We start from the raw sequence: 11,778 nt of genomic DNA on the forward strand, positions 1-11,778 counted from the left end.
CTCAAAAATGTTTGAACAAAACAATTTTCACAAGAGAAATTTATAACAATAATAATAAAGTCTAAGGAAGAGTTATATTATTAACATACCAAAAGATGTGCTCTTAGTTTCACCTAATAACAAGGCCCATCCACTAAGAGCACTAATAGTTCATCACCATATTTACCCAACAGTTGAAGGCTTCATCTCAAACCGAGACCCATCCACCTCCAACTGTTGTATTGTCCAAAATAAACCATACTAACTGATGACCAAGGGCTTCGTCCTGAAACTCAGGATCCCTCCACCTTTGGCCATCATATTGTCTACGTGCAGGAAATTAAAATTGTTTAACAGACAAGAAAAGTAAATTGTTCAACACATCAACCATCAAACCTAACAAAAAAAGTGGGCTCTGGCCTAGGCATCAATATCCATCATCGCCCACTCAGCTGCCCTCACACAGCGGCATCCTCTCCTGCTTTCCCCGGCTTCTCAGCACCGGCATCCTCTCCAGCATCTTGTCCAGCATCCTCACCAGCATCCTTCTTGTCTCCAGCCTGATCCGCCACCTCTGCTGACTTGGAAGATTCACCGGCTTCAGATGGGAGTGGCACAGCCTTGCCTCCGAGCTCCTTCAGCTTGGCTACCCAGGATTCAATTGGCCAGGATGGACAAACAAGACCTGTCTCCTTGGCCTCATAGGCCATCTTGATGCGTGCTTGTAGCAGGGAGACAATAGCGGAAGTCTTGATTCCTTCCCGGAAATTGATCATGGCCTGATCATGATCCATTTGCATGGTGGCCAATTTGAGCTCAGCATCCTGGGTGACCTTTTTCAGCTTATCCTCATAGTGCCGGCTCTTTGCCTCGGCGATGGCACCTTGGTCGGCAACAGTGGTTTCAAGCTGCTTAATCCTGGCTTCATGAAGGGCGACAGTACCACATGCATCGTTGTACAAGTGGAACAAATGCTGGAGGCCCTGTGCATCAATAACAGGTATGAGTTAGAATCTATATATCTATAATGACCTAGATATCCTATCAGGATATCCTGTTAGGATATCCAGGCAGGATATGTGTGCAGGATATATATGCAGGGTATGCGTCAGGATATTACCTTGTTAAGGAAGGATGTCATCGGCTCTAAGGAATCGGTGAAGCTGAGATCGTCATAGGAGAACCCTCCTGAGCTTGGAGCACTGACCTCAAGGCCCTTCCTCTTTTTCGCTGTGGTAGCACGAGTCCTTGGGTTGGCCTTGGGAGCTGGAAGTGGCTTGGAGCTGGTGGCAGTAGGAGCCTCCTTCTTGACTAAGGTTGGAGTTGGATAGCTGTCGAGTTCGTCAAGGTCTAGATAGACTGGAACTTTGCTGGAATCTGCACACAGGGAGTAAAATTCTAAACCTTCCCTAAAGATATCAAATAAAAAACATGTGTCTACGGGATATCTTGCAGGATCCTTACCAGACATGGTTGCGCTTGAAAGAGGGCTTGGAGTTGCTGGAGATGGGTTGAAACTTCTCTCTGCTTCCGGAAGGAGCCTGATAGCGTCTATTCTTTTCTGAGAATCTGCAAGGGGAGGTGCTAGCTTCCTAAAATCAGTTGTACAAGAAAACGACAAAGTCAGTTCAGGATATAGAGCAAGATAACAAGCAGGATCATCTTTAAACCCTAAATCCTACCCTTCTTCAACCAATGCACCGGATAATCCACTCCACCAGGGATTGAATCTCTTTTTACGAAAAAGAATTTGGATTTCCATTCCTCTTCATTCCTGGTGGCTCGGAGGATTAGTGGGTCACTGGAAGTAGAATAAAACAAGAATCGACAAGAACCGTGGCACCTAAGTCGGTAGGCTAGTGGGAGATCATGAACAGAGAGATCAGGGATGTGGTTGTTCTTGATTTGATCAAGAACGGACAAGACTCGCCAAAGCATTGGCATCGTTTGACTAAAACAGATTTTTGTGACGTCAAAGAACTCGGTGATAAATTCAGAAAAAGGAAATTGTAGCCCTAGAGTAAAGGGGAAAGCATTGAAACACAACCACTCGTCGGAAACCATGTCTGATCGGATTTCCCGATCAAACGGCCGGAACACTGTCCCTTTTGGGAAAATGCCGGAGGTTTTAAGGGCCGATAAGTGTGCACCGTCGAAGGTGCAAATTTCTTTCTCCGGATCCTGGAGAATATTTTGGTGGATGAACGTGGGAGCGGAGTCGCCGGAACTAGACCTGGTCTGCCTTGTCATATTGTGGCCGGAATATTAGAGAGAATAAGAAAAGAAGTTGAGAGAGAAGTCTTTACCTTTTTCTCTTTGGTAAAAGCTAAATGGAGATATACATGAGAAGATATAGGGAGCAATGAGTAAATATAGGCTGATCGGTTACAAGTAGTCATATCATGGGTCTTATCACTTAATTGCCTCGTTCTTCGGGAAAAAATATAACTGTTAGTGACCAGGATACTTAACGGTAACATTTTTTGGGGACAATTGTTATGGGTGAAATTCTGAGCCTATATCCTGGAAAATATCTTGATATATATCTTGTTTATTGTATGTGTTTACATCCGGGATGCTGACTTAGGATATTGGTAACATCCTGAATGGTATCCTCAGGATCACTAACGGAATTAAATGCAGGTACGTGGGTTAGAAGCTAGCAACGTTCATGAAGACTTTTTCTACTGAAGACTCGGTCCAAGTCGTTCACAAGAAGCCGTTGAAGCCGCATTACTCGGTCTACAACGTTCACATTGGAATATTCGGAGCATCCCATGTTTATAGGAATTTTAGTTTGTAATTCGTTACTATAAATAGTGGGTATATCAGATCAACTAGGACATCACAATCACACTCCCTACACACTCAACACTTGCTCTCTCGCACCTTTCACAAAATTCATTGTAACACTTAGCGATCTGATCTATATCCTGCAATGTATCCTGAAGTTTAAAGCAATAAGAAGAACTAGGCAGCTGCGATTGTCAGCTCCCGAGGTTTTATGCCGGCGATCTAGATTGATCAAGGGCTTTCCTCGTACATCTCGTGTCATTTACTTTACTTTATTGCTCATTGTTTGATCGTAGATACAGCTCAATATCCTGAGCCGTATCCTGAACACTGTTTTCCCAAAGAACCTAACAAGCATATTTTCAACACACTTTTCAGCACACTACCTCACTTAACTAATTTGATCACTAAATTGCTTCGGTAATTTTTGACCAAAACACTTCTATTCTGGAACAAAGGTTTATATAACCTATTAGATTCCTAACGGATCTTTATTTAAGCCTAAGCTTAGACCGGTTAGTTTTAAGGACGACACGGTTCAAACGCACGATTAAGCGAAGACCAGATAGAACGTGATTTAGACCCGACAAGTTTGAATACTTGTATAATATGGGTATGCTAAATACATTCTGGATTTTGAAACAAAAATGATAATGTTTGACCCGTTTCGGTCAATTTATGCAAACTAGTTACATAAACCGAACCGAACGCTAAAAGAGTGTTACGGGTAACCGTTAGAGTCATATGCAAGTTCCCTGAGATAATATGCTCTAAATATGTCATAATATCAGTAAGTTATGTTCTATTATGCCCCGAATGAATTTAAACTCAACTTATGCCTTATAAGGGCATTTTGGTCATTTTAAAAGATTATAAAAGAGTTAAATTTGTGATCTGAGTTGTAGGTCTGATTCTTACAGTAAAAATACTTAATTTAACATATTATAACAGTAGGGTATGACCCATATATGAAACTTATCATTTAAAATCAAACTATGCACCTTAGGGGTATTTTGGTAATTTCACAAGGGCTAAAAGTGTCAAAACTGGAAACCTGAGTTCAAAAACTTATACTTACTGTTATTTTATAAAAATATACTAAGAATATCAGTAGGTATCAACCTTATATGTTTAATATGGTTATAGTGCATACTAGGCGTTAAAAACGCTTAAATAGGCGATTTAGAGCCGTTTCCGGATTTTCAAAAGAAAGCTGATATTTTTATATTTCCAGAATGCTCAAAATAATTTATTTAACAAATGAAATCAGTGGAAAAAGGTTTGGGGTCAAAAAGATTTATAAAACTCATTTTATGGCTTAAAAGGGTAAATTCGGTATTTACCGAATTAAACTTAGAGACCTATGATACGATCAGCCAAAAATTAAATAAAAATCTCCAAAAATCCTAAAATATTATATAACATCAGTGGGTAAAAAGTTTTATATCAAAAACTGGGTTTAAATAGGCTATACGCTAATTATGCCAATTACTTAACACAAAGCTTTCAAATTACGATATTGAGCATAACTCTAAATCTGGACCTCAAACTGATATCAAATTTTTGGGTGCAAGTTTATAAATCAATAACAAACGTTTCTACTCTTTCACTTTTTCAAAAATTGCGTTTTATAGCAAAAAGGGCAAAATAGTCATATTTAAGCATAAACCGGTAACATGCATATGAATCGGACAAGTGTAGAACTAAGTTGTAAAATCTCAGAGAGTTGTACATATATAAAGATGGTCCAAAATAAGCTCTAAGGCAGATCTCAAACATGCATGCACGGATCCGAATCGAGAGTCAAAGAAAAAGTCATTTTATAAGACTTTCGGTTCCGATCCGGGTTTAAACTGAAAATTGTCGAGTTGATCATGATGAAACATGTTCTTACATTAATTACAAAGTTATTTTGATGATCAAACAGGTTGCATGTAACCTACATTACTATCTATGCTAAATTTTGCAAAAACACATTCTGTTGACTTTTTAAGAAAAGCTTTGACTCGACAATCATCATGCTTAGAGTGAGAATCTGAAAATACCCTTTTGAGGGTTTGCTACCTACATAAATACCAACTTGTAGGTACTTTCAATTCGAGAAATGACTGAGCCATTTTCGTTTAATCGTAAAGTCAAACTAAATTTACGACGGATTGACTTTCGGTTGAATAACTAAGCTAGAACGAATTAGAGCAGGTTATGAACACTTACAAGAGTCCTAATAACAAGTACAAAGCCCTATGAACCCTTGATGATGACCAGAGAGCTCCAGAATTGCTCTTGTGAATTTTTGAAGATGAAAGTGTTCTTGGTTTTACTACTTCAAGACCCTTATATGCAGAATTTGATCTCATTAAAGGGTGCCACAGAAGTCTAGAGGTGTTGTAAGAAGGTTACAAGTGCCCCTAGATGCATGTAAGTTGATTGGTGAGGCTTTAGAGTGGGTAACAGCTGGTTACAACTCGGAATCAGGCCCTTAACTGCAATAATCCGTTTTCTGTCGTTGGGCAGGCCTCGCGTCACGCCTAGGGCCCTAGGTGTGACACCTAGCCCCATCTGATCCTCAAATCTCTTTTAATGTTGAAGTTTTGGTCCTTGGTCCTTTATTACGTGGTTTTGGCTATCAGTCTTGCTCATTAGACCCTCAAACTTGATTTTTATGGATCTTGGGACATTTACAAACATGGTAAAGTCCTCGGTTAACTTTGTGCTCACCCGAAAAGTCATGAAACTCGACGTTGACGCATTTAGCCCTTCGTGCACGGTTTTGATCATAACTTTCTCATACGATCACGAAACTTCATGAAATTTTTACCACATATTCTAGTGAGTATATTTTAGCATTACAAAGCTTCGGGTTTGCCAAAAGATCACTCAGAGGTATAATTTCAACATGTTGACACGTTTAGCCCCTGTAGTTTGTAACTCCTCACTTTCTTACATTTTCCGCTTTGTATGATCCATGATTTAACCGTTTGAGACTATAAACATTATGTAGGGTTATTTTAGAGCCTATCTTTCCATTGTTGACACTTTGGACCCTTATAATTCCATAGTTTCACTGTTTGTCAACTCTAGTCCCTCTAAAGTATGTTTTCACATATCCAAAGGCTATGCCACGTGTCTATGCATTATTGGACGTAAATTTCCGAGGTGTTACAGCTGTGAACTCGCTCAACTTTGTTGTTGACTCGTTGTTACATGCCTTGCAGGTCAATAGGTACTCATGGAGCTTGCACTGGGAAGCGCAGTCGTTGTGGGGCATAGATCGTGGATGCCACGTTAAACATTTATGACATTTCAAACTTATTGCTTATGTTGGGTTTTTACATTATTGCTTCCGTTACACACTTGATTATGTTTTGGTTTTTGAACACCTTTCGTATTGATGAATGACTTTTACTTATTACTTATAATGTTCAATATGATTGGTGGCTTGATCCTGGTCATGTCACGCCTCCATGCGGTGATACTCCGCGGGTGGATTTTGGGGGTGTGACATGTATGTGCATTACATATCCAAAACGGGCCCAAACACAGCAGGCTTCGTTTGGGTCATGTCTTCATGTACAAGGAATAGGAGTCTTGGGCCGAGATATAATACAAAAGGGATACGGGTGTGGGTCTAGGTGCGTATATGTGGCCCATTACAAGAATGGCCCAACTAAACAACAATCTAGACACTAAGGACGGCCCAACCAAGCACTCGAACATACTCTAACACGTTTTACGCTCGACAATCATATCATAGCAAAATGTTTAATAAAAGTTTAATATATCAAGGACGTGAAATGATCGAATTATTAAAAGTTAGAATCACAGGTTAAAACAGCACTGACCTTAAAAGTTCGGGTTGTCACATACTCGGAGTAGAAAGGCGTTTTACGGGGTGATATTACAATTTTCTGGAGTATTTGGAGAGCGAAGAACGTTCACATTTTCAGTCACAAGTAGGTTTCGGTTGGAAAAATCTTTGAAGAAATCAAGATAATGAGCTACTTGTGGATTAAGAATCGCGGGAAGATGTCAAATATGTCTTGGGAGTCATGGTGTAGATTTGATTTGACAAGAATGGGGTAGTGTCGGGTAGTTTTTTACCGGATTTCGTTGTTTGTTTTCGGTTGTTTGGTTCCGGGTCTTGTTTCGTATTTTGTTGTACTAGCATCTTGTTAGCTTTTGAAATAAAAGTTTCGTTGGTCATTAAAAAAAAATACCAAGACACTTTGAGAGGCGTCCCCAAGCATTTAAATGCCCTATCTGAGCCATTAAAAATATGTCCCTTAGGCTATGCGGTGTGCGCTTCGGCCTTGGATGATCGAGGACCGGCGCCTAACCCAACACCACCCCCCCCCATTCGGCGTCCTCTCTGTCTGCAAGTAGACGTTTGAGCCAGCCCACAAAAAGAAAAAAAAATTGACCGTTGTGCACAATGGACCATTCAAAAAAAATTTAAATGCCTAAAATATAAACCAACGACTAGTATTCAAAATCCCACCAAAATCCATAAAGTTTTTATGTAAATTCAATCTCTTTACCCCATTTTTAACCCACTACAACCCCATCTCTCTCTAACTTTCTATAAAATCTTCTACTTTTTTTATAAAACACTATTCTACTTTTTACAATGGATGCATATAACCCGAACAAACCAAATCCAAACCCGAACTTTTTTTCGGTGCCCAGGTATTATCCTACAATGGAACCGAACGCTTTCTCGCAATTTTCCGTCAACGCTTTTTCGGGTTTCCAACAATCTTCGAACACTTTTTCGAATACGCAACAAATGCAAGCGCTACAAAACTTGATGATACGAAACTCGTTCAACATGCAACCCGTTCAATCTTCTCAACCACCACAACCCGTTCAATCTTCTCAACCAGTAGAACCCGTTGATGATGACATTGAAGTCATTCCAGAGACGAAACCACAATCTTCTAAACGTAAAAATCGAAAGCAAGTGGCGGTTGACCAAAATCAACCTTCGAAACCGAAGCCAAAACCGTGGACGCGGATCGAGGAGTAGGCCTTAACGAAGACGTATATTAGCACATCCACACACCCCCGTTAAAGGTACGTAAAGTTAAAAAAAATTAATATATACTTTTTAATATAAATTTAAAATTTTTTTAATATATACTTTTGTTAAATAGAGATAACAACCAAACCGACGAGCGGTTTTGGAAAGCGGTATTATCAAAGTTCCTTGGGATAATGGAACAAGGACAATATCGAGATGTCAACTCGATATCTTCGAAGTGGCGAAAGATGAATCCGGCCGTGAACCGGTTTGCGACGATATATAATAATTTATATACAAGTGGGCGCCGTAGTGGGATGAGCGACGAGTATGTTTTTTAAAGCGGAAATGGATATATACAATTCGAACCATTAAACCGCTTTCCCACACATTCGGGCTTGGGAAGTTTTATGAACGTCCAACAAGTGGGCGCCGGTTCCAAATGAGGTTGAGATAGCAAAACGACAAAAAACCTCGACGACTGGTAGTTTTAGTGCCGACGGCTAGGACGTAAGATGTCAAATTAATTTAAACGACAACGCCGAATTTGACGAAGAAGAGTACGCCGTACGGGAGGAGAAACGTCCCCGGGCCGGGACAAATCAAAAAAGGAAGCGGCTACAAAGAAAAAAACGAAAAGGGCGGCGATTCGAAGATTGTGTCATTTATGGCCCAATTCAAAGCGTATACGGAGGTCACGGCCCAAAAGGCAAGGGCGAAAAAACGCGTGGCGGAAGAAAAAGGTTCGGGTGAACAATGAATAAAACCAACTAAAAGAATGAGACATAATGACAGCCGACGTTGAAAGTTATCACGAAGAAAAACGAGCTACTTTAGAAAAATTGTAAGAAAGAATCATGAAAAAGTATGAAAGTTCTTAGGATTTTTATTTTTTTAGTTTATTTTTTTTAATTTATGTAATGTTTGGTTTTATAATATTAATGAAATTATTTTTTTTAACTTATGTAATGTTTGGTTTTTTAAAAAAGTTAGATAAATTTAAAAAAAAATAACATGATGAGGTAGGATCATCCTCTATTTCCAGTGTTTCTACCTTGGAGGGGCATCCTCCAAGGACTATGATGTGGCGCCTACGTGACGGAACATCCTTCAAAGGAGGGCCATCATCTTACCGCATAGCCTTAGATGCATATTTTTAAACTATTTTTAAAAAAAACAATTATAATATAAATATAGAAATTAGCAAAATTATAGTATTAAATGGGCCTACTTTAAAATCTTGAATGAATCGTCTAAGGGTTTTCTATAAAAAAAAAATACAATATAATATATAGGAATTATTTTTTTTTTAAAGTGTACCCCGGAAAAAACAGGGTAGTGGCTACGAGCAGTGGCGGACTTATAGTGTGAGTAGGGGTAGCACGGGCTACCCCTCAACCCCGTCTCCGTAGTGTAAAAATACCCCTTAACTCCATTTCTGTAGTGTAAAAATACTCCTCAACTCCGTTTCCGTTATATAAAGGATACCCCTAACCCTAAAAAAATAGGATACCCCTAACTTTTCGGGCTATTTCCGCCACTGCCTACGAGTCCTCCCTAGACACCCCATCATCATTGCCCCTGAGTTTTTTTAATTCTTTTGAATTCTTTGTGACAAAAGTATAAAAATTATTAACACAACAACTGTGTTTTACATACCTTTGGTTGGAAATAAGACTTTGCCAACAGTTGCATGTAGATAAACAGACAGCCCCAAAGGATTTGCAAACTGTAACAAGTCCGTTGCGCTATGCCTAGCCCATTTTCATTGAAAGTTGTACCACCAACTTTAGTCCCAGTGACATAATCATAAGAAAAACCTTTGTATGGACTTACTCCAGCTTCCAAAAGTGCATCTTTCCATGCTTATTGCCCTTCCCCACGACCAGGCTCAATTTCAAACAATAACCTTTTCCACAAATTCATATGATGCATGATCAAATCATAGAATTGTTTTATTCAATTTTCCTAATTACAATAGTTTATATAGATGACTAAATTATATTTTAATACCCTCTGTAAACTAATTATATCTAGACCACTAGTCTATTATTCCCCCACAAGTTGAGGCCAGGAACGACCAGCAACTTGCACCGTAGTGATAGAACCTCTAAGAAGATAAGGGCTTGATAAAGACGTCAGCAATTTGCACATTATTTGCAATGAACTTGACATTTAACTTCCCTTGAGGAACTTGTTCACGAACAAAATGAAAATCAGCTTCAACATATTTAGTACGTGCGTGGAATACCGGATTCGCAGAAAGATACGTTGCACAAAGATTATCACACCAAAGTGTAGGCGACCGATTCACTATTTCAAGTTCTTGAACAAGAGATTATTTCAACCATACTAGTTCTACAATAGCATAACAATTGCTTTTTATTCTTACTTTGTGGAATATCGAGACATAGTTTGTTGTTTCCATGCAGTCCATGAAATAAGATTAGATCCCAAGTATACAGCAAATCCCCGGTGGATCGACGATCGACAAGGCAACCATCCCAATCCGAATCTGAGTAAGCCAGTACATCTTGATGCCAATGGGAGTTAGAAAAAGCATGTAGTTTAGAGCTAGAGTCGCGACGGAAAAGTAAGCCAAGTTGAGCCATGCCATGAAGATGTCGCAAGATACTTTTAACCGCGGCCCAATGATTTTTGGTCGGTGCATGCATGAATTGACACACTTTATTTACCGCAAAAGCAACGTCCAAGCGAGATAAAGTAGCATATTGAAGTGCACCAACAACCTGACGATACCGTGATGGATCATTAAAAAGAGGACTATCGTCAAGGAGTAAAACATGAGAGGTAACCATAGGAGTGGCGATTGGTTTGCATTGAGAAAGACCTACTCAATGTATGTCATCCAAATAAATATATTTTTCGTTGCAAAAGAATCAAGTTGTCATTATAATGTACTACTTCAATACCCAATAAATAATGCGACATGTCAAGATATTTAACTAAAAATAATGAACTAAGCCGATTGATGATATTAGTAACAACTTGTGATTGATTACTATGATTCTTACAACTCGTAGTGGTTATTAATTGAACTGAATCTCCTCTCTCTCAATATTATGTATAATCCTCCTAACTTTTTTCACGCATTCTTTATTGATCATGTGAACGTGTGTCACATTTCTCAAATAATAATAACTTTTAAATTTCCCATGCTTCCTTTTAATATATTTTGATATTCAAACAAAAGTTAAAGTAACCATTGCAAAAAAAAAAAAAAAAAGAAAAAAGAAAAGAAAAGATATGCTGTCCCACAATCATGACATGTGGGTAGAAAAATAGAATATATGTTTTTTCATTATATAAAAAGAATTTTAAAAGATATGATATGTCACAATAAGGGATATACGGAGTGGTGCGGCAAACTGGTTCGGCAAAGGGGTTATCGTGCGGGAACACCGCCGCCAACCATGTTTGCCACGCGGTGAAGGTGGAGGTGCGGCAACCTGTTACCGATCGGAGAGAGGGAGGGTAAGAGAGAAAGGGGGTGTGTGGGGTGGGCTCCATGCCATCTTTAACCAATCACACATTTTCCCTTTTTTAAATAGTTTATCAATTCATGAAGTGTCTAACCATTGTCAACACTTTTGAGTATAGTTTAAACACTTTTCATTGAATGACATAGCACACTCCCATTGGTTGATTTTGAAGTTTACCACTTTCAAGTGTCTAACCACTCCCTACACCCTAAGCATGTGTAACGAGACACTATGATAATGCTTCTTTTCTTGGGTATGTTTTAACATGTGGCATCTCAGTCAGCGTAGGGCATTATGAAAGGTGAAAATTCAAAATTGATGTAGTGGTATAATAATTATCCAATTATTTATTTTTAATTTCTTTTCTTATTTTTAGAAAATACTTCAAATAATATTACATTAAACTTAAAAAAATACATTAATATTATACCACGGCCAACGACGACAATCTAAACTCCCAATCATGCTTGGTGAACCATGTTC

The 11,778-nt window shown here is 38.9% G+C and overlaps 1 protein-coding gene across 1 annotated transcript; it reads right to left on the minus strand.

Moving 5' to 3' along the window:
- Window positions 1-315: 315 nt before the first annotated feature.
- Window positions 316-1,224, minus strand: LOC118490254. The gene is made up of 2 exons (XM_035987734.1): window positions 1,100-1,224; window positions 316-962 (listed from the first exon to the last, which is right to left on the minus strand). Exons 1-2 carry the CDS (start codon window positions 1,118-1,120, stop codon window positions 438-440), a joined length of 546 nt encoding a protein of 181 aa, XP_035843627.1. The 5' UTR covers window positions 1,121-1,224; the 3' UTR covers window positions 316-437.
- Window positions 1,225-11,778: the final 10,554 nt, after the last annotated feature.

This window comes from Helianthus annuus, chromosome 1 (genome assembly GCF_002127325.2).
Source record: "Helianthus annuus cultivar XRQ/B chromosome 1, HanXRQr2.0-SUNRISE, whole genome shotgun sequence".
Classification (NCBI taxonomy): Eukaryota; Viridiplantae; Streptophyta; class Magnoliopsida; order Asterales; family Asteraceae; genus Helianthus; species Helianthus annuus.